This window comes from Ahaetulla prasina, chromosome 2 (genome assembly GCF_028640845.1).
Source record: "Ahaetulla prasina isolate Xishuangbanna chromosome 2, ASM2864084v1, whole genome shotgun sequence".
Taxonomy (NCBI): domain Eukaryota; kingdom Metazoa; phylum Chordata; class Lepidosauria; order Squamata; family Colubridae; genus Ahaetulla; species Ahaetulla prasina.
Window position 1 is genome coordinate 11,515,407 of NC_080540.1, and position 24,044 is coordinate 11,539,450.

General features: G+C 47.1%; 1 protein-coding gene across 1 annotated transcript; it reads left to right on the forward strand.

Moving 5' to 3' along the window:
- The first annotated feature begins 7,906 nt into the window (after positions 1–7,906).
- On the forward strand, positions 7,907–23,191 carry LOC131193530 (zinc finger protein 850-like). Its single transcript, XM_058173786.1, has 3 exons — positions 7,907–8,041; positions 9,603–11,263; positions 21,926–23,191. Exons 2-3 carry the CDS (start codon positions 10,066–10,068, stop codon positions 22,957–22,959), a joined length of 2,232 nt encoding a protein of 743 aa, XP_058029769.1. The 5' UTR covers positions 7,907–8,041; positions 9,603–10,065; the 3' UTR covers positions 22,960–23,191.
- Positions 23,192–24,044: the final 853 nt, after the last annotated feature.

Below are 24,044 nucleotides of genomic sequence, written 5' to 3' on the forward strand. Positions count from 1 at the left end.
TAGGCACTTTTGTGCTCTTATGTACGTCCCTTTGACTCCCATTGAGCTTATCAGTAGCTTTTCTCCCTGAGGCTCCATCCCCAAACCTTTTCTTTCAGGTCCTCCAAGAGGGCATCCATTGTCCCTGGAGCTGCGCCCAAAGCTTCGCTTGCCAGAAATTGCAATTAAACCAAAGGAAAGCGCCCTTTTGGAGAAGGTGGGGGCAGTGGTGGGATTCAAGGAATTTAATAACCGGTTCTCTGCCCTAATAATTTCTTCCAACAACCAGTTGGCCAAACTGCTCAGAAAGTTAACAACTATGTGCATACTTCTTAAAAAAGCTTTCCACTAATATAGCAGAACTCCTAAGCATAATCTTTGAAAAAGCCTTCACGACCAGTTTGGTCACTAGCCACGGTCATTCCTGTCTTCAAAAAAGGAGACCCCGGCCTAGTTGAAAATTACAGACCAATCTCTCTATGCTGCGTCACCTGCAAAGTAATGGAATCCATCATCAACCAATCCATTACCCTCCACCTAGAAACAAACAACCTACTCTCTAATAAACAATTTGGTTTCAGAAAAAAAAAATCATGTAACTTACAACTTCTTCACTGCAAAAACCAAGCCACGCCATGCCCACCAAGCCACACCCACAGAACCGGTAGCAAAAAAATTTGAAACCCACCAGTGGTGGAAGCGGCTCCTGGGAGGTGAATGGAGGGAAGGTCGGAGGAGAAGCCAGGAGCAAGTCGGGCCCTTTGGGTTCCTCCATGTTGTAGGTAGAAGCAGCGAAGGGAGAAAGCTGAAATAGGTGGAATGCTGCTGCATCTTCTTTCTCTCCCCAAATGTTTTTATCCTTTTGCTCCATGATTTGCAGCAGCTGCCTGTGATTTTCTGCTGGGAGTTTTGGGAGATTTTAAAAAAATCATATTTTTTTTAATATGTCATGTTATTGACAGGTTGTTTTCCTGGCAAGCGAGGGCAAAAGGAAGGCTTTCAATCTTGTATAGGATTTGGGCACCATCTCACCTGTTAATGTCCCCCACCTTTCCAAAACTGGATCAAAAAAATTGAGTTAATGCACTTCTGGGGCATTTTGCACACCGAACTACACATGATTGTTTACATGAACAAATTCTTCGTTGTGTATTTCTGTGTGAATAGACATGCAATAAGTGTGATTTACTACCATTCTTCATACAAGGCCTTCAAATGTTTCTTGGAAAAGGGTCTTCGTTTAGTTCCCCAAATACAGGCAGCTTCTTTTTGAGCGCCTGTTTTCTAGACCTTGCTGTATAGATGTCTCCCTCCCTTTGGCTTAATGAGATTTCTGTACTAAGGAAATGACAGAAAGAAATGGCATTTAGCAGATTTAAAAGCAGGCCAGCAGGTAGAGGCTCACTGAGTCATTAAGACGCACGAGTAGTCCCAAAAACCTCTTTTATTGCAACAGCTGTGAATTAATTTCATTCACAGCTGAGTCGCAATTAGTTGCAAAAAGTCCTTTGGGATAATCACCAGCCTTTATCTCCTTTGACACACTGCCAAAGACCTACTTGGCAAAGCCACAGGGAGTCCAGAATCAAACAGAGATGCCAATTGGGAACAGAATTAACAGTGTTGCTTTCCTGCAAAAGGCCCACATGCCTTTGCTCCTTTTTAAACCTTATGGGAGGGGCCAATCATCGCCAGGTCTTACTCCCAAGTCGTCCCTTTTGTTTTGGCTCTTCTTGCCTTCTGGCAGCTCTGCGCATGCACGCACTAGGCACAGGCTCCTCCTGTTCCTCTGCCTCTCTGCTGTCTGACTCTGGAGGGTCCAGAGTCAGCGCATAACTACCAGAAGGTCCTGGCCCCATCTCTGCCTCCAATGCAGAATCCTCATCTGGGCCTTCTGGGTTAATATCTCTAGATCAGGGGTGAAATCTAAAATTTTTTGCCACCAGTTCTGTGGGTGTGGCTTGGTGGGCGTGTGACTGGGTGGGTGGGGCCTACATGACATCACTCACGTCACTCTTTCTTTCTTCTCTTTCTCTCTCTCTCCCTTCCTTTCTTTTTCTTTCTTCTTTCTCTCTCTCCCTTTTTTCCTTCCTTTCTTTCTCTTTCTTTCTTCTCTCTCTCTCTTGTCAGCCCCACTGTGCTGGGGCTGTCATTCTGATGGGACCAACAGCTGATGGAGCCAACCGCCCCACATTCCAGCCACCCAAGAAGCCTCCACTTGCTAGCCCTGCATCCTGTCACTCACTGATGGCTCCCTCTCCTGCTCACTGCTTCCAGGACTGCTGCCGCGACCGCAGATCTCCTTGTTGCTGCCAGCCCACTACCGCCTCTCAGATGAGAGGCAGACAGGAAACAGCAGGTGCTCAGGTTGGCCCTGGTCGCTTCCACACCTGCGCAGAGGCCCCAAGTCTGATTGGGAGCAGCATCGCCACCCAGGCTGCCCAGGATTACTCAGGGCAACTTGCCCATGAGTAATCAGGACTCGATAGCCCAGGCAGCACAAGATTAATTGAAGCTTGCTAGCCCGGATGTTGTGACTCGTCCTCCCTCGTCTCCTCAACCTGGCCCCTCCCGTCTCCAACTGGGCCTTTTATCAGACTCCGAGTCTGATAATGAAGATGAACGGCCTGTCATGCCTCCAGCCCCCGGCCCTGGCCCCATGCCCAGAGAGGATTCCAGGAGTGAACGGACAAGCCCGATAAACTTCACTCCTACAGCGTGTGAGCAGGAAGCCAGCCAGGTGCTGGAATTAGTGACAGCAGATCCAGCTGAAGACAATTCAGCATAGGAGGACCCTCGCTTCCGGAGATCTGAGAGGTGACGCCAGCAGAAGGAGGGGTGGGGCAGGCCTGGATAAATGCTGAGTCATGGAGCCACACCCCACAGCCTATATAAAGGACCTGCTTTTGGCATTCCAACCTTGAGTCAAGCAAAGTCTTATCGAGTTTGCTGATACCAGACCCTATCGCTGAAGTCACAACTTGGACTCCTGCCTGCCCTGATAAACCTCGGAGGAACTTGGCAAGCTGCAGAGGCTTCGTTGCCAAGTTTGTCACGGACTTCCTTGACTCGTTCGTCAGAGTGGGGGGTGGGACACGACATCAGATGAGGTGCAGCTGGAGCTGTGTGCTGGTTGGATGGCTGGCGGGGTGGAGTTGGGGGAGTAGTGGGGTGGGGGGCACCAGGTGTGTCCCCCATCATTGGATGGATGCAGGCAGCGGGACCCGAAGTGGAGGGAAAGGCAAGCAGGCGGCAGTCACTCAAAGGCCCTGTGGAAACCAAGCACGCCAGGTCCAAAAGGCAAGCGAGCCTCGCCAGTTTCCCCAAGATGGCTCTTCTTCAGCTGAGGGCAGTGGGTCTCCCTTCCCAATTGCCAGTATCGGACTTACATCTGCCTGTCCTCCCGGGGCTATTCATACACACCCCAGCAGAGCAGCAGTCTCGGCTCCAGCGGCTGCTGCAGGAGAAGGAAGAAAGTGCTCAAGGAGGGCAGGCAGCCTGGCCCAGAAGTGGCGCATCTCCCATCATGGGCTGCATGCAGGCTGCAGGGAAGCCAAGTGGGCGGCAGTCACTCAAAGGCTGCGCAGAAGCCGAGTGCGCCTGTCATGTCCCACTCCTCCTCTGATGGCCGGGTCGGGGAAGTCCGTATCAAGCGTGCCTCTGCAGCTCTGCCAAAGTCCTATCAGAGTCCTCAGGGCAGGCAGGAATCCAAGGTGTGACTTCAGCAATCCAGATTAGACTTTGCCTGACTCAGAGAATGCCAGAAAGCAGATCCTTTATATAGGCCATGGGGTGTGGCTTCATGACTCAGCACTTATCCAGGCCTGCCCCTCCCTTCCTTTTGCTGACGTCACCTCTCCATTCTCCGGAAGCGTCGATCTATCCATTGCATTGTTTCGTCTCCAGCTGTTGGTAATCCCAGCTCGTGGCTGGCTTCAGGCTCACATGCTATCGGAGGGAGGTTTGTTTGTTCGGTTTGTCCGGGCATGGTGCCAGGGCTGGGGGCTGGAGGCATGCCAGGACATTCTTCTGTATTATCAGTCTCTGGCTGAGATAGCAGGAGATGAGAGGGGCCCGGCAGTGGGGGGGGCGAACGAGACACAACAGCGCCAGGACTCAAAAGGCGAGCGAGCCTCGCAATGTCCCTCCAAGTAGCCTTGCACACCTCATCCTATAATAATAATAATAATAATAATAATAATAATAATAATAATAATAATAATAATAATAATAATAATAATAATAATAATAATAATAATAATTTTATTTTTATACCGCCCTTCTCCCGAAGGACTCAGGGTGGTAAACAGGCAAATAAAATAATACAATATATTACAATAAAACACATTTTTAAAAATTATTCAAAATAGCCTAAATTTAAAATACCATACAAAATATATATATAAAAAATAAATAAAATAAACCAAAATAAAATCCATATTTAAAAACCCTATTTAAGCCAGTCCTGCTCGAAAGAATAGATATGTCTTCAGCTCGCGGCGAAAGGTCCGGAGGTCAGGAAGTTGTCGAAGTCCTGGGGGAAGCTCGTTCCAGAGGGTAGGTGCGCCCACAGAGAAGGCTCTCCCCCTGGGGGTCGCCAGCCTACACTGTTTGGCTGACGGCACCCTGAGAAGACCCTCTCTATGGGAGCGTACCGGCCGGTGGGAGGCATGTGGTAACAGAAGGCGGTCCCGAAGATATCCCGGTCCTATGCCATGGAGCGCTTTAAAGGTGGTAACCAACACCTTGAAGTGCACTTGGAAAACCACAGGTAGCCAGTGCAGCCTGCGCAGGATCGGTGTTATATGGGAGCCACAAGTGGCTCCCTCTATCACCCCCGCGGCCGCATTCTGAACCAACTGTAGTCTCCGGGTGCCCCTCAAGAGGAGCCCCATGTAGAGAGCATTGCAGTAGTCCAGGCGAGAAGTGACGAGGGCGTGAGTGACCATGCATAAGGCATCCCAGTCTAGAAAGGGGCACAACTGGCGGACCAGGCGAACCTGGTAAAAAGCTCTCCTGGAGACGATCGCCAAGTGTTCTTCAAAAGACAACCGTCCATCCAGGAGAACACCCAGATTGCGCACCCTCTCCATCGGGGCCAATGACTCGCCCCCAACAATCAGCAGCGGTTGCAGCTGACTGTACCGGGATGCCGGCATCCACAGCCACTCAATCTTGGAGGGGTTGAGTCTGAGCCTGTTTCTCCCCATCCAGACCCGCACGGCCTCCAGACACCGAGACAGCACTTCGACAGCTTCATTGGGGTGGTCAGGGGTGGAAATGTACATCTGGGTGTCATCCGCGTACAGTTGGTAACTCACCCCAAAACCACTGATGACCTCACCCAGCGGCTTCATGTAGATGTTGAACAGGAGAGGCAAGAGAACCGACCCCTGTGGCACCCCACAAAGGAGGCGCCTCGAGGTCGATCTCTGCCCCCCTGCCAACACCGTCTGCGATCGGTCAGAGAGATAGGATGAGAACCACCGAAAAACGGTGCCTCCCACTCCCAGTCCCTCCAACCGTCGCAGCAGGATACCATGGTCGATGGTATCAAAAGCTGAGAGATCTAGGAGAACCAGGGCAGAGGAATAACCCCTATCCTGGGCCCTCCAGAGGTCATCCACCAACGCGACCAAAGCTGTCTCCGTGCTGTACCCGGGTCGGAAGCCGGACTGGAACGGGTCTAGATAGACAGATTCATCCAGGTACTGGGGTAACTGATGTGCCACCACACTCTCAACAACCTCTCCCCCACCCTTCTGTGTCAGCCTTATCTTCTAGATCCTCTGCCAGTGTATTCAGCATGCCCATCATCCCAACGGAGCCAGCGCATTGGTAAGGCTGACGGCGGGCGGCCTTGGTGGAGATGCAGCGGCTGAGAAGGGCTGAGAGGGGCAGCGCTTCTTCACCAGGGGACCTTCTGTGCATGCGCAAAACCTGCGCATGCACAGAAGGTAAAAACGACATCCAGATGGGTGGGCGGAGCTTTGCTTCGCCATTGCTACCGGATCGCCGAACTAACCGTGATGATCGCTACTGGATCACCCGATCCTGTCCGAACCGGAAGCATTTCACCCCTGATCTAGATGTGGTTGGAAGCAATGTGGGGTGGGGGAAATTCAGCATTTTGTCCCATATTTTATTCTTTTATTAATGGGATGAAGTTAGCAAACGTATCTTGTATCTTGGTAATCTTGTGAAGCTAAGTAGGATCAAGCTTCACTCTTCAAGCTTCTCTCAATTGCAAAGGTAGTTTTGGGGAGTTTTCCTGCACCTCCAGGACAGAGAACTGACTGGAATAGTCTTCGCTGATCCTGTAGGGAGGTGCGCTTTCTTGTTGCCTGATGGCATAACTGTTCTCTCAATGGAGGCTTTCCCTTGGTTTAGTTCTTGCAAAGGAAGCTCCAGGCTCAGTTGAAGTGACAGTGAGGACATCCCTGAGAGACCCCAAAGGACAGAGTGGGGCTAGATCGTCCTGGAGAAAAATTATGGATGTGGTCCCTTAACAGTGGAAAATGACACTTCATTTAAAAAAAATATCTCAAAAGCATCATATAGGGACAGAATGAGCGTATTTTCAGTCTTCTGTCACGAGATGGAGCTCTAACACCACACCAGGCTGGAAGAGCAGCATTGGTGGTGGCTGAGATCCGACATCCTACGGGAGTGATAGAGTTAAAACCACGGAATATTGCTAGAAAGGCTCTAGACCAGAAATGAGGAGATGGGGAGGGGAACTTCCTCTTTCGGCTCCCAGAGGCGATGGGCGGAGTGGAGGGTGGCTTTTCCCAGGGTCCAAGCAGCAGCTGGAAGGTGAGTCGTGGTCAGGTCGGAAAAGTTGGGGCCGCCTGGTTTCCTCCGCTGTGTAAAAGCAGAGTAACAACTAGGCTTCGACATATTCCTTCCCACCCCGGATCTTATTCCGCCGGTGCTGCAGTCCTTAAAACTGATGCCCCCAATTTTCTGCTGGTTGGAAGATTTAAAAAGTCTCCTTCAAATTAAAACGAATTCCTTGGGTATCTTACAGGCATGTTCTTTGCTTGGCAACATTATGGGACTGATCTGCCATTGGTCTCTTCTGGGATTTTACTTTCTTTTACTTCCATGAACAGGAATAGGAATAGAATAGACTCTGATCGGAAGTTTCTCTTTAATTCCAGGTTGCTTCTCTCTTTCATTAATTTCCAAACCATTATTTCTTGTCCTGACCTCTGGTGCTTTGGAGAATAATTTGACCCCCTCTTCTTTGTGGCAGCCCCTCATATACTGATATCTTATGGCCCCTAATTCTGCTTTTCTTTAGATTAGCCAGACCCAAAACCTGCATCCGTTCTTTATATGGTTTAGTTTCTAGCTCTTTGATCATCTTAGCTGCTCTTCTCTGAACTTTTTCCAAAGTCTCATCATCTTTTAAGTAGTATGGTGAGCCAAATTGGTTGCAGTGTTCCAGGTGTGGTCTTACTAGGTCTTGTAAAGCAGCGCTAATACTTCACATGATCTTGATTCTATACCTCTGTTTATACAACCCAGGATTCTACTAGTTTTTTTTATTTCTTCTGCTGCATGTTGCTGGCTCATATTCAAATGATCATCCACTAGGACTCCAAGGTCCTGGAGGGGCTGTTCTGGCTATCCCCAGCATCAGGGCTCTGCAGGCCTAACCGCCACCCAAACAGTAACAATTGCTACCCATCTGGACGGGGCCTGCATGGAGATGGGTGGCTTTTCAGGGCGCAAGGGGGGTAGCATTTGCAGGGAGGATGGAAAGGGCCCTGGCGGAGGAGAAGAAGTAGTATTACTAACAAGGTTTCCTATTTGTAAATTAAAGGCATTAAATGAAGACAATGCAGTTGCCGCTTCCTGCATTGACCATGCCCACGCCCACCTTCAGGGCTGAAGATCTTACCTGTGGCTTATTTTGGGGGGAGGGATTATATTAGGGACAAACTATGCTAAGGCTTATATTCTAGTTGGGTCTCGTTTTCATGGAAATACGGTCGATGTGTTCGGAAGCAACATGGGTGGGCACTTCAAGGTTCTGTTCTGTATGTCATTGCAGGTAATCCTCAATTTATGATCAAAACTTCTATTGATAAGTGAAACGTATTAAGTCAGTTTGCCCCATTTTACGGCCTTTCCTGGCGTAATTGTTAAATGAATCACTGCAGTAGTTAAATCAATCGAACTGTCGAAGTTTATCTGGCTTCCCCATTGACTTTGCATGTCAGAAGGTTGTGGAAGGGGGTCATGTTACCCCAGGGTACTGGGGTATAATATACCGTATTTTTCGGAGTATAAGATGCTCTGGAGTATAAGACACACATTAATTTTGAGGAGGAAAAAAAAAATCTGCCTCTGCCTACCAGCATCCATCGATATTCCTCTGGCTAGCATCCTTGCAGCAAACAGCCTGGTCAGCTTCAGCAGGTTATTGCAGCCCGATTCAGCACAAGCAGCTGATTGGTTGGTGGACCGGCCTCCCGGAATAATTCCAATCAGCTGTTCCAGGCTGCAGGGATAGCCACAGCCTATCACCACCTCTGAGCGTTCCTTTATTTATTATTTATTTATTTTATTTATTATTTAGATTTTTATACCGCCCTTCTCCCGAAGGACTCAGGGCGGTGTACAGCCAGATTAAAAAACAGTACAATATACAAATTAAAACAAAATTAAAAGCATTGCATTTTCAGCCTTCGCACGCTCCATTTTAGACCCATTCCAGGCTGCAGGGATCGCCACAGCACATTGTTGGCTCTGCGCATCACGTTTTCAGCCTCTACATGCCCTGATTTTGGCCTCTGTGTGTTGTGTTTTTGGCTGGTTCCAGGCAGTGGGGAGGCCAAAAATGGGGCATGTGGAGGCCGAAAATTCAACACGTGAGGCCAAAACACGACGCATGGTGGCAGCAATTGGCAGCGATGTGCTATGGTGATCCCCACAGCCTGGAATGGGACTAAAATGGAGCTTACGGAGGCCGAAAACACGATGTGCAGAGACTGAAAATGGCCAAAGGGTGGAGGCTGGCGGGTAGATGGGGCTTCGGCAACATTCGCAGTATAAGACGCACCACAATTTTCACCCACTTTTAGAGGAGAAAAAAGTGTGTCTTATACTCTGAAAAATATGATAAATATGAGTCATAAATATGAGTCAATTGCCAAGCGACTGAATTTTCATCACATGACCATGGGGATGCTGCAACATTGGTAGGTGTGAAAAAACCTGGTTAAAAGTTACTTGTTTAGTGCTGTTATAACTTCAAACAGTCACTGAAAGAACTGTTTTAAGTGGAGGACTACCTGTACTGGTTGTCCCCAGGTTATGAGCATTCCCCTAGCGAACGTTCAAAGCTACATAATAAGTGCCCCCTAGCATTTACCAAGTCCCGAAACCACGAATCTTGCAGCACCATGGCAGTTGTTTGCCCTTAGGAACAACTGCAGAGGCTCTGCAACATTCGTCCTGCATGTTGCCAGCTGCATTTTGCATGTGAATCAGCCCCTCCAGAGCTCCATTCAGTTCTCCACTGGTTGTTCCTGGCATGTTGCAGGATGAAATGGAGCTTCTGAGGGGAGAATCCTTCAGAAAGTTTAAAAACTCTTCTCCTTCCTCAGCAGATGAGAAACAAGGGAGAGAATAACAAGACCAAAGTTTTGACCTGGAAGAAATAAGGGTATGTGGAACTGAAGCAAACATTACCTAAGAAGTCAAGGGGGAAGATCCAAATAAAGAAAAAGTGGAAATAACTGGAAGTCAGTGGGAACAAAAAGGTTCCTTGGACAGCCAAAATGGACAGATATTAATGAAAGTCTTTCACGAAGGAAAGACTGGCTTGAATAAAAAAACTCCAAGTAATAGATCAGAAATATTTTTGGCCTCCTCAAGAGTCCAAGAATATCAGTGGGGGAAAACCCCTACAGACTGCCTATTATGGACGAGAGGATCCACCCAGTGAAAACCCATACAAATACTTGGAGTATGGCGAAAGCTTTACTGAAAAAAACTTCCACATGATTCATGGAAGCACCCATACCGAAGAGAAGTATGTACTAGTGCTTCCAGTGTGGCAAAAGATTTAGCATGCAGACCAATCTGGTGAGACACAAGAAGACTCAAACTGGGGACAAACTCTTTGAATGTCCCTCTTGTGCGAAAAGTTTCACTAAGAATTCTGACCTGGTGATACACAAAAGGACTCACACAGGAGAGAAACCATATGAGTGTTCAGATTGTGGGAAAAGTTTCAGTCAGAATTCCCATCTGGTGGTTCATCAGAGGATTCATTCAGGAAAGAAACCATATAAGTGCTATGATTGTGGGAAAGGTTTCTCTCAGAATTCGAGTCTGGTGGAACACCAGAGGACTCACACAGGAGAGAAACCATACAAGTGTCCAGATTGTGAGAAAACTTTCAGTCAGAATTCCAACCTGGTAATTCACCAGAGGACTCACACGGGAGTGAAACCATATGAGTGTCCAGAATGTGGAAAAAGTTTCAGTAAGAATTCCAACCTGGTGATTCACCAGAGGACTCACACAGGAGAGAAACCATATGAGTGTCCAGATTGTGGGAAAAGTTTCAGTCAGAATTCCCACATGGTGAGACATCAGATGACTCACACAATAGAAAAACCATATAAGTGTTTGGATTGTGGAAAAAGTTTCCAGGATAATTTCAACCTGGTGATTCACCAGAGGACTCATATGGGAGAGAAACCATATGAGTGTCCAGATTGTAGGAAATGTTTCAGTCGGAATTTCCACCTGGTGAGACATCGGAGGACTCACACAGTAGAAAAACCATATAAGTGTTCGGATTGTGGGAAAAGTTTCCAGAATAATTCCAACCTGGTGATTCACCAGAGGACTCATACGGGAGAGAAACCATATGAGTGTCCAGATTGTAGGAAATGTTTCAGTTGGAATTCCTACCTGGTGAGACATCGGAGGACTCACACAGGAGATAAACCATATGAGTGTTTGGATTGTGGGAAAAGTTTCCAGGATAATTCCAACCTGGTGATTCACCAGAGGACTCATACAGGAGAGAAACCATATGAGTGTCCAGATTGTAGGAAATGTTTCAGTCAGAATTCCCACCTAGTGGAACATCGGAGGACTCACACAGGAGAAAAACCATACGAGTGTCTTGAATGTGGGAAAAGTTTCAATCAGAATTCCCATTTGGTGATACACCGGAGGACTCACACAGGAGAGAAACCCTATGAATGTCCGGATTGTGGGAAAGATTTCAGTAATAGGTCTAGCCTTATAAATCATGTAAGATTACACATAGGGGAGTAACCATTCAACTACCCAGATTGTAGACAAAGATTGTTTTGTACAAAATTCCTCCTTTATCACACACAAGAAATTGCACTTTGAGGCAAAATTTGATGTGCCTAGAAGAATCTTGAATTTTGGTTCTTGACTCTCATTTGCATCCCAGCTGAGCAATTTATCATTTAATTTCTTGTATGATTCTTTTTGGAATAGAATGGAATTTCTGAATTTTGAACGTGTGACAATGGGGATGCTGCAATGATATGATAAAAATGGTCATAAGTCATTTTTTTCAGTGCTGTTTTAACTTCACATGGTTGCTAAATGAAATGTTATAAGTCCCAGGCTACCTCTACATAATTCAGTATCATAGAGTGCATGGCCTCCCTGGCCTTTCCATGTAGATGTGAAAAAGCAACAGGAACAGGCTTAAGTCCGAGGGCATCCCAAATTTCAGGGCCAAGACTTTTTTATTTTGCATACAAATAATACAGACATAATACATGTACAGTAGAACCTCTGGTCACGAACGCTTCTGACCACCACCAAATTTCCTGTTTGTTTACAGACAACAGTGACCCACGTGTGGTCGCTGCATTAATTTTGCATTAATTTTGGTCACGACCAAATTGGGTTGTGACCAAAGTTATGGAACAAATTATGGTCGTGACCAGAGGTTCTACTGTAACTCTTAAATACAAAAAAAAAAAAGAGGAAAAAAATACAAATATTCCAGTGCACACGCCCTCTGGAGAATTTTTTTCCTTATACTTGTTATATTTCTTCTATAACAACTAAAAGATATACAATATATTTCAATTGTGCCTTTATCCACTCCCAAACAACGTATATTCTTGAGTAGGTTTATTCCCTTTGCATTCCACCCCCCCGTATTTCATTATAATTGTTTACTTTAATTATCCCTTTTTTAAATTTAATTTCTGTTGTTAATTTATCATTTGTGGCCATACTCCAAATTTCATTATACCACTCATTTCTTTGAATATCCCAATTCCATCCCCAATACTTAGCCATCACATGGTCACTAAATGAAATCTTATAAGTGGCAGATTACTTGTACATAATTCGGTATTATAGGCTGGATAGCCTTCCCGGCCGTTCCATGTGAAAGATGTTAAAAAGCAACAGGAACAGGCTTGAGCCCTGGGGCCTCCCAAATTTCAGGGCCCAGACGTGGCCTCTTCTACCCACACTGGAACCAGCCATGGAGGCAGAAATAGAGCCACTGTAATAAAGTTCCTCCCATTTTCAGTCCTGAGAAGCTGGTCCAGAAGGATATCCTGATCGATGGTATGAAACCTGATGGGAGATCTAGGAGGGACGTAATGGTTGCATCCCGTCTATCTGAAACCCCCCAAAGTCCATGAGAATTGGAACCAGTGGCATTTTTGTGATGTGCACCCAGACTGAGAAGGGCCCAGGTGCCTTTCTCCTCCTTCACAGCCCTTTCTTCGAGGGGCAAAGTCAGAGCTGCAAGCAGAGGGTGAGCTGGAGTCCCAGGCTGCCAGCCTTTCAGTGCCCTCTTCAGCTGTCAGTTAGAAAAAATCTTCATCTTCAGCAAAGCTTTGAACTCCGCCGCCACAAAAACCTCTCGTGAGTTTCTTACGCAAACTGCTGTTGGAGGTATAAAGCTGGCCAGCATGCCAACTGACCAGAAGGGGGGAAATGACTCTTCCAGCCCTCTCTTGAGTTTGTAAAACAAATATGGGTAGTTCTCCGGTTGTGACAGCAATTGGTGCCAGAATTTCCATTGTTACGCAATGTGGTTGTAAAAAATGACATCACATGACCACATTGTTTAGTGAGGGCAATCCTGGCAGTTCCAGTGGGTCATTAAGTGAGGACCTCATGTGATTTGGATGTGGGAAGGAATCCAAGGAAAGCAGGCCAGCAGGTGAGAGTTAGCGGAAAGTGTTGTTGTGACCTAGGCTCACTGAGTCATTAAGACACAGGAGTAGTCCCAAAAACCTCTTTTATTGCAACAGCTGTGAATTACTTTCATTCACAGCGAGTCGCAATTAGTTGCAAAAAGTCCTTTGGGATAATCGCCAACCTTTATCTCCCTTGACACGCTGCCAAAGACCTGCGTAGCTCCCATGTAACACCGCTCCTGCGCAGACTGCACTGGCTGCCTGTGGCCTTCCGAGTGCACTTTAAGGTGTTGGTTACGACCTTTAAAGTGCTCCATGGCTTAGGACCTGGGTACTTACGGGACCGCCTGCTGTTACCTCATGCCTCCCACCGACCCGTACGCTCCCATAGAGAGGGACTTCTCAGGGTGCCGTCCGCCAAACAATGCCGGCTGGCGGCCCCCAGGGGAAGGGCCTTCTCTGTGGGGGCTCCTACACTCTGGAACGAGCTTCCCCCGGGTTTACGCCAAATACCTGACCTTCGGACATTCCGTCGCGAATTGAAGACACATCTCTTTATCCGCGCGGGGCTGGCTTAAATTGGAATTTTTAATGTTAAATTTTATTAATTTTTAAACGGGGTTTTTAGTTTATGGCAAATTTTAATTTTCAGGCTAATTTAAATAAGTTTTTTAAATTGTATTTTAACCTGTATATTGTATTGTTGGTTTTATCTTGCCTGTACACCGCCCTGAGTCCTTCGGGAGAAGGGCAGTATAAAAATCAAATAAATAAAAATAAATAAAAATAAATAAATAATACTTGGCAAAGCCACCCGGTGTCCAGAATCAAACAGAGATGCTGACTGGGAACAGAATTAACAATGTCGCTTTCCTGCAAAGGGCCGACCTGTCTTTGCTCCTCTTTTAAGGCTTATTTGAGGGGCCAATCATCTCCAGGCCTTACTCCCGAGTGGTCCCTTTTGTTTTAGCTGTTCTTCCCTTCTGGCAGCTCTGCACATGTGCGGACTAGGCACAGGCTCCTCCTGTTCCTCTGCCTCTCTGCTGTTCAACTCTGGAGGCTCTGGAGTCTGCGCATAACTCCCAGAAGGCCCTGGCCCCACGTCTGCCTCCGATGCAAAGCTCTCGTCCGGGCCTTCTGTGATAGTATCTCCCATCTAGATGTGGTTGGAAGCAACATGGGGTGGGGGAGATTCAGCGTTTTGTCCCATATTTTATTCTTTTATTAATGGGATGAAATTAGCAAACATTTAAATCAGTGCCTGGTAAACTTGCGAAGCTAAGTAGGATCAAGTTTCGCTTTTCAAGCTTCCCTCAGTTGCAAAGTTAGTTTTGGGGAGTTTTCCTGCACCTCCAAGACAGAGAACTGGCTGGAATAGTCTTCGCCGATCCTGTAGGGAGGTGCGCTTTCTTGTTGCCTGATGGCCAATCATGTTCCCCCCATGGATGCTTTCCCTTGGTTAAGTTCTTGCAAAGAAAGCTCCAGGCTCAGTTGCAGTGACAATGAGGACGTCCCTGCGATACCCTGAAGGACATACTAGGGCTAGATCGTCCTGGAGAAAAATTAAGGATGTAGTCCAGGGGTGAAATGTTCCTGGTTCGGACTGGATTGCCTGATCCGGTAGCAATGGTGGCGGGTATTTCAGAAAACCAATAGCAAAAATCCCTGCCTCGCCAATGCCCGGCTCAGCCGCGTGATTATCAGAGGTTGGTTGTTGTTTTTTACTTTTAAAAGCATTTTTTCTTCGGCTAAAAAAATGCTTTTAAAAGTAAAAAAAAAGCCTCTGATGATCATGCAGCTCAGCTGGGATCGTCAGAGCTTTTAAAGGCATTTTTTCTTTGGCTGAAAAAATGCTTTTAAAAGTAAAAAAAAGCCTCTGATGATCGTGCGGCTCAGCTGGGATCGTCAGAGCTTTTAAAAGCATTTTTTCTACAACCTCTGGCCAAAGAAGTTGTAGAAAAAATGCTTTTAAAAGTAAAAGAAAAGAAAAGTTGGCCACGCCCACCCAGTCACATTACACACCCCCACCAAGCCACGCCCACAGAACCAGTAGTAACAAATTTTACATTTCACCCCTGATGTGGTTGCTTAACAGTGGAAAAAGGCACTTCATTAAAAAAAAATCTTAAAAGCATCAGATAGGGACGGAATGAGCATCCTTTGTCACTAGACGGAGCTCTAACACCACACCACTCTGGAAATCCTCCACTCTAAGAGCGACATTGGTGGTGGCTGATCCCACATCTAACGGGAGTGATAGAGTTAAAACCACGGAATATTGCTAGAAAGGCTCTAGACCAGAAAAGCGGAGATGGGGAGGGGAACTTCCTCTTTCGTTTCCCAGAGGCGATGGGCGGAGTGGAGGGTGGCTTTTCCCAGGGTCCAAGCAGCAGCTGGAAGGTGAGTTGTGGTCAGGTCGGATAAGTTGGGGCCGCCTAGTTTCCTCCGCTGTGTAAAGGCAGAGTAACAACTAGGCTTTGACATATTCCTTCCCACCCCGGGTCTTATTCCGCCGGTGCTGCAGTCCTTTAAACTGATGCCCCCAATTTTCTGCTGGTTGGAAGATTTAAAAAGTCTCCTTCAAATTAAAACGAATTCCTTGGGTATTTTATAGGCATGTTCTTTTCTTGGCAACATTATGGGACTGATCTGCCATTGGTCTCTTCTGGGATTTTACTTTCTTTTACTTCCATGAACAGGAATAGAATTGGGGATAGAATAGACGCTGATCGGAAGTTTCTCCTTAATTCCAGGTTGCTTCTCTCTTTCATTAGTTTCCAACCATTAATTCTTGTCCTGCCCCCTGGTGCCTTGGAGAATAATTTGACCCCCTCTTCTTTGTTGCAGCCCCTCAAATACAGAAATACTGATATCACCCCTAATTCTGCTTTTCTTTAGACTAGCCAGATCCAAAACCTGCATCCGTTCTTTATATGGTTTAGTTTCTAGCTCTTTGATCATCTTAGTTGCTCCTCTCTGAACTTTTTCCAAAGTCTCATCATCTTTTAAGTAGTGTGGTGAGCCAAATTGGTTGCAGTTTTCCAGGTGTGGTCTTACTAGGGTCTTGTAAAGCGGCACTAACATTTCACATGATCTTGATTCTATACCTCTGTTTATACAACCCAGGATTCTACTAGCTTTTTTTATTTCTTTTGCTGCATGTTGCTGGCTCATATTCAAATGATCATCCACTACGACTCCAAGGTCCCTCTCACACTTACGGTTTCCAATATAAGTAACAGAGTTGGAAGGGACCTTGGAGGTCATCTAATCCAACCCCCCTACTCACGCAGGAGACCTGTACTAGGGATCTGAACCGCCGAACTGCCGACCTTTCTGATCGACAAGCTCAGTGTCTTAGCCACTGAGCCACCTAGTCAGAGGTTTTCTTGCCTCTTTCCCATTGCAGGACTAAAGCAAACCAAGGGTGTCCCTGCCAGGGCTACCAACGATAGAACGGGAGCAGAAGCATGAGGGAAGAGGCTATTATGGCCATCGCCAGCATCAGGGCACTGCAGGCCTAACTGCAGCCCCAACTGTATTCTTGGCTCCCCATCTGCACAGGGCCCGCATAGAGATTGGTGGCCTTGCAGGGCCCAAGAGGGGCTACAGCTGCAGGAAGGATGGAAAGGGCCATGCGGGAGGCAGCGGTTTCCTTCCTGGTAGGGAAGACTGGGCAAGGCCAGCTGGTGCTCCACAGGGCAGGCTGCCTGTGTGCCCTGCTCTGTGCTCCACCCCAGGAGAAGGAGAAGTAATAATAATAATTCTCTCACAGGGAGGGACTCCTCAGGGTGCCGTCGGCCAGGCAGTGCCAACTGGCGACACCCAGGGGAAGGGCCTTTTCTGTGGGGGCTCCCACCCTCTGGAACAAACTTCCCCCAGGACTTCACCAACTTCCTGACCTTCGAACCTTCCGCCGCGAGCTTAAGACACATCTATTTATTTGCGCAGGACTGGACTAGAATTTTTAAATTTTGAATTTGGTTTTAATGGGGTTTTATTATTTGTATTTCTATTTTAAATATTCGGCCTTATTTAATAAGTTTTTTAATTGTTGTTTTATCTTGTATTTATATGTATGTTTTATTCTGGCTGTAAACCGCCCTGAGTCCCTAGGGAGATAGGGTGGTATAAAAATGCAAAAAATAAATAAATAAATTATTATTATTATTATTATTATTATTATTATTATTATTATTATTATTATTATTATTATTATTATTATATTTTTATACCGCCCTTCTCCTGAAGGACTCAGGGCAGTTAATAGCCAGATAAAATACAATACAGTACAATACAATAAACCCAATTAAAAGACTTATTTGATATGGCTAATAATTTAAAATTATAAAATACATAGTATAAAACCCCATTTAAAATCCAATTTAAAACCCATTTTATGCGAGTCCTGCTCGAAAGAATAAATAGGTCTTCAGCTCGCGGCGAAAGGTCCGGAGGTCAGGAAGTTGACGGAGTCCAGGAGGAAGCTCATTCCAGAGGGTAGGTGCCCCCACAGAGAAGGCTCTCCCCCTGGGGGTCGCCAGCTGACTTTGTTTGGCCGACGGCACCCTGAGGAGACCCTCTCTATGGGAGCGCACCGGTCGGTGGGAGGCATATGGTAACAGAAGGCGGTCCCAAAGATATCCGGATCCTATGCCATGGAGCGCTTTAAAGGTGATAACCAGCACCTTGAAGTGCACCCGGAAGACCACAGGTAGCCAGTGCAGCTTGCGCAGGAGAGATGTTATATGAGAGCCACGAGTGGCTCCCTCTATCACCCGCGCAGCTGCATTCTGGACCAACTGGAGCCTCCGGGTGCTTCTCAAGGGAAGCCCCATGTAGAGAGCATTGCAGTAGTCCAGGCGAGAAGAGACGAGGGCATGAGTGACCGTGCATAGGGAATCCCGGTCTAGAAAGGGGCGCAACTGGCGAACCAGGCGTACCTAGTAAAAAGCTCTCCTGGAGACGGTCGCCAAATGATCTTCGAAAGACAACCGTCCATCCAGGAGAACGTCTAGATTGCGCACCCTCTCCATTGGGGCCAATGATTCGCCCCCAACAGTCAGCAGCGGTTGCAGCTGACTGTACCGGGATGCCGGCATCCACAGCCACTCAGTCTTGGAGGGGTTGAGCTTGAGCCTGTTTCTCCTCATCCAGACCCACACGGCCTCCAGACACCGAGACAGCACTTCGACAGCTTCATCGGGGTGGTCAGGGGTGGAAATGTACAGCTGGGTGTCATCAGCGTACAGCGTACAGTTGATAACTCACCCCAAAACCACCTCACCCGCGGCTTCATATAGATGTTGAACAGGAGAGGCGAGAGAACCGACCCCTGTGGCACCTCTCACAGGAGGCGCCTTGCGGTCGATCTCTGCCCCCCTGCCAACACCGTCTGCAATCGGTCGGAGAGGTAGGACGAGAAGCACCAAAAAACGGTGCCTCCCACTCCTAAACTCCCCAACCATCGCAGCAGGATACCATGGTCGATGATATCAAAAGCTGCTGAGAGATCTAGGAGGACCAGGGCAGAGGAATAACCCCTGTCCCGAGCCCTCCAGAGGTCATCTACCAACGTGACCAAAGCTGTCTCCGTGCTGTACCCGGGTCGGAAACCGGACTGGAACAGATTCATCCAGGTACTGGGGTAACTGACGTGCCACCACACTCTCAACAACCTTCGCCACAAAGCGAAGGTTGGAGACTCGACGGTATTTTCCCAAAACAGCTGGGTCCAGGGAGAGCTTCTTGAGGAGGGGCCTCACCACCGCCTCTTTCAAGGTGGTGGGAACAACACCCTCCCTCAAGGAAGTGTTAACAATTCCCTGGAGCCAGCCTCGTGTAACCTCCTGAGTGGCCAGCACCAACCAGGAGGGACACGGGTCCAATAAACATGTAGTGGCATTCAGCCGCCCCAGCAGCCTGTCCATGTCCTCAGGAGCCACAGGATCAAACTCCTCCCAGATGGTCTCAACAAGACTAGCCTCCGTCACCTCGCCTGAAACTACCCAATTTTGGTCCAAACCATCCCGGAGCTGAGCGATTTTATCGTACAGATACTTACTAAAATCCTCAGCACAACCCTGTAAGGGATCATTGCGCACCTCCTGATGAAGGAGAGAGCGAGTCACCCTAAACAGGGAGGCCGGACGGTTATCTGCCGACGCAATGAGGGTAGAAACATAGGCCCGCTTGGCCTCCCTCAATGCCACTAGGTAGGTCTGAATATAAGACCTAACTAGTGTTCGGTCAGCTTCAGAACGGCTGGCTCTCCAAACACTCTCTAGGCGTCTTTTCTGGTGTTTCATTTCCCTCAGCTCCTCGGAAAACCAGGGAGCCGGTTGAGACCTACGCTGGGTCAGAGGCCTCAAAGGCACGACAGTCCAAAGCGCCCGCCGCGGCCCGTTCCCAGGTCGCGACAAGCTCCTCAGCCGAGCCATGGGCCAGATCACCAGGGAGCGGCCCAAGCTCCATCAGGAACCTCTCCGGGTCCATCAGTTGCCTGGGACGGAACCAACGCATTGGCCCCGTCTCCCTGCGGTGTTGAGTGGCGGTCCGAAAGTCCAGACGAAGGAGAGAATGATCTGACCATGACAAAGTTTCGATGACTAATTCTCCTACTTCCAGATCATTCAGCCACTGTCCAGAGACAAAAATCAGATCCAGTGTGCTTCCCCCAACGTGGGTGGGGCCGTCAACTAGTTGGGTCAGGTCCATGGCCGTCATGGAGGCCATGAACTCCCGGGCTGCCGTTGATGACACGCCGGCCGATGGCAAGTTGAAGTCCTCCATGACCATAAGCCTAGGGGTATCAACCGCCATCCCGGCTATCACCTCAAGCAGCTCGGGCAGGGCTGTTGTCACGCAGCAAGGAGCCAGGTACGTGATCAACAAGCCCACCTGCATCCTACGCCCCCACTTCACGTAAAAGGATTCACAACCGGCTATCTGAGGTACAGTGGCCTCCCTTGGCTCTAGACTCTCCTTAATAACAACCGCCACCTCTCCACCCCTACCTTGGGCCCTCAGCTGATGAAATGCTCGGAAACCTGGTGGGCACATATCTACAAGGGGAACATTCAGTGCCCAACCAAGTCTCCGAAATGCCCATAAGGTCCGCAGCCCCTCCCCGTATAAGATCATAAATCAGGGGGGCTTTGTTCACTACAGACCTTGCATTGCATAACATCAGCCGAAGGTCCAAGCCCTGGAGATACTGACCACTCGGAACACGGGAAAAGTCTGAAGGGCCGGAGCGCGCAATCGCTCTTAAACAGCGAGTGTGCACTCCCTGAACATGATACGGCCCCCTGCTTCCGCCATATCTGCCCCTCCCACTTACCGTGCTGATGGAACAACCCTCTAGAATTGGAAAATGAGGCTCCCCCTTCACCTCCGAACCTAATAAAGTATCGCCGCGAGCGATTGCAAGGACTGGCTCCCTCCCCGACGGGTTTCCCCTCCCACCCTCCAACCCAAACCTGTCAGTTCCCACCCTCCCCTTAAAATTCCCCTTAAAACTCCCCTTAAAAAATCATTTAAAACAATTAATTAAAAATCCCCTAAGCCTCCTATTTTTGGCATGCCACCTCTCGGGATTCCAAAACCCATCCTCAAGGTGGACCCTCGATAATGTAGAGGGCCAAACCCGCGAGAGAGGGGAATCTCGCAGGACAAGAAGGTCAGCCGCTGAAAATGTACGCATAATTTAAAAAAAAAAAGTACTATTAGTAACCAGGTTTTCTATCTCTAAATTAAAAGCACCTTCCAAGCTGACAATCTTAACTGTGGTTAATTTTTTTTTCTACAAAAGAGCTTGTAGAAAAAATGTTTTTTAAGGTTCTGGTGATGAGGAACTCAGCTGGGATCGCCAGAGGAGCCTTTTAAAACCTTTTTTTTTTACGGCCCGAAGTGGTTGTTAAAAAAAAGAGTTTAAAGGCTCTGACTGAGCCGTGGGATCATCAAAGGCTTTTTTTTTTTACTTTTAAAGGCATGTTTTCTGCTGAAGAAAAAATGTTTTTAAAAGAAAAAAAAAACCTCTGATGATCACGCAGCTGAGCTGGGCATGGGTGGGGTAGGGATTTTTGCTACTGGTTCTCCGAACCACCAGCCGCCATCGCTAGCGGATCGGGCGAGCCGGTTCAAACCGGGAGCATTTCACCCCGGTGTAATATAAATATGAGTCATAAATATGAGTCAATTGCCAAGCGACTGAATTTCCATCACATGACCATGGGGATGTTGAAAGACTCATAGGTGGGAAAAAACGGGTTATAAGTTACTTTTTTAGTGCTGTTAATAACTTCAAACAATGACTGAAAGAACGGTTGTAAGTGGAGGACTAATTTTACAGATAGTCCCGAGGTTATGAGTGTTTCCTTAGCGAACGTTCAAAGTTACGTGTTAAGCGCCCCCTAGTGTTTAAGAACAAGTCCCGAAACCACGAATATTGCAAAATGTTACAAGAAAGTGTAAAAACTCTTCTCCTTCCTCAACAGATGAGAGACAAGGGAGAGAACAACAAGAACAAAGTTTTGGTCTGGAAAAAATAAGAGTATGTGGAACTGAAGCAAACATTACCTAAGAGGTCAAGGGGGATAAGATCGGAATAACGAAAAAGTGGAAATAACTGGCAGTCAGCAGGAAGGAAAAGGTTCCTTGGACAGCCAAAATGGGGAGACACAAGAGGACTCGCACTGGGGAGAAACACTTTGGATGTCCGGATTGTGGGAAAACTTTCACTTGGAATTCTCAGCTAGTGAAACACCAGAGGACTCACACAGGAGAGAAACCATATGAGTGTCCAAATTGTGAGAAAAGTTTCCAGCGGAATTCCCACCTGGTGGATCATCAGAGGACTCACACAGGAGAGAAACCATATGTGTGTTCAGATTGTGGGAAAAGTTTCAGTCAGAATGACAGCTTGGTGAAACATCAGAGGACTCACACGGGAGAGAAACCATATGAGTGTCCCGAATGTGAGAAAAGTTTCAATCTGAATTCCAACCTGATGAGACATCGGAGGATTCACACAAGAGAGAAACCATATGAGTGTCCGGATTGTGGGAAAACTTTCAATCAGAATTCCCACCTGGTGAAACATCAGAGGACTCACACAGGAGAAAAACCGTATGAATGTCCAGATTGTGGGAAAAGTTTCAGTCAGAATGACAACCTGGTGGATCATCAGAGGACTCACACAGGAGAGAAACCATATAAGTGTTGTGATTGTGGGAAATGTTTCTCTCGGAATTCTAGCCTGTTCATGCACCAGAGGATTCACAAACGACAGAAACCATATGAATGTCCAGATTGTGGGAAAAGTTTCAGTAGGAATTCCAACCTGTTGGAACATCAGAGGGCTCACACAGGAGAGAAACCATATAAGTGTTGTGATTGTGGGAAAGGTTTCTTTTATATTTCTAGCCTGGTGGATCATCAGAGGACTCACACAGGAGAAAAACCATTTGAGTGTCTTGAATGTGAGAAAAGTTTCAATCTGAATTCCAACCTGGTGAGACATTCGAGGACTCACACAGGAGAGAAACCATATGAGTGTTCGGATTGTAGGAAAAGTTTCAGTCAGAATTCCCATCTGCTGAGACATCAGAGGACTCACACAGGAGAAAAACCATTTGAATGTCTTGAATGTGGTAAAACTTTCAGTCGGAATTCCAATTTGGTGATACACCAGAGGACTCACACAGGAGAGAGACCGTATGAATGTCCGGATTGTGGGAAAGATTTCAATGTTAAGTCTAGTCTTATAAATCATGTAAGGTTACACATAGGGGAGTAATCATTCAACTACCCAGATTGCAGACAATTATTGTTTTGTACAACATTGCTCCCTTATCACACACAAGAAATTGCAGTTGAGGCAAAACTTGATGGATATAGAGGAATCTTCAATTTTGATTCTTGTCTCTCATTTGTAACCAAGCTGGGCATTTAATTTCTTGCATGGTTCTGTTTAGTGAAACAGATCTCAGTATCAAACATGAGGGGTGGGGTGGGGTAGGGTGATTAGGTACGTTTGCCACCTTGAGTTATTTCTGCATATAATAAATGGGGATAAGGATACGTATGTATTTATGTATTTTTATTCAGTAACAAAATATATCTGCCAAGCCAGCTCATATGACTCCACATCGTTTACAACAATAAAACCTTATTACAGAAACCAATAAACCCTCGTATGTAGCAGGTGGCAAAATGCAAAGCCTCTGCAATTAAAGTGTACTTGCCTTCTAAATACAGAGCTTAAAAGGGGATGACGAGCATGTTGAATTGCCCCTTAAAGAAACGAATCCAATGCAGCTCCACTACAAAGATGTTAGCTGGGCAATCTAGGGATACCTATTACTCTGTGCGGTGCTGCGTTATGGGCCAGTTGAAGTTTCTGGATGGCCCAGGGTAGGAATCCAAACAGGAGGTGACCAAGGCAAGAGTGACCCACTGTGCAAGGGTTCCCTGGTCCAGGAAATGGCATAATTGGTGTACCAGATAGTGGTACACCAGATAGATAGTACACCAGATCTGATACATCAGACAGTAGTGCAAGGCCCCTCCCCAGGGGTGAAATGTAAAATTTGTTCCTGTGGGCGTGGCTTGGTGGGGGTGGGTGTAATGTGATACGGTGGGCGTGGCCAACTTTTTTTTTTTAACTTTTAAAAGCATTTTTTCTACAACCTCTTCGGAAGAGGTTGTAAAAAAATGCTTTTAAAAGGTTCTGGAGATCAGGCAACTCCGCTGGGATCGCCAGAGGAGCCTTTTTTTTTTTTTTTTATAAAAAGTTTTATTTTTACAATCATATCAAATAATTCATCCAATGTACAGTTATATACAATTAGTCGGGCTTGCCCAGTCACCACCACCCTTTTT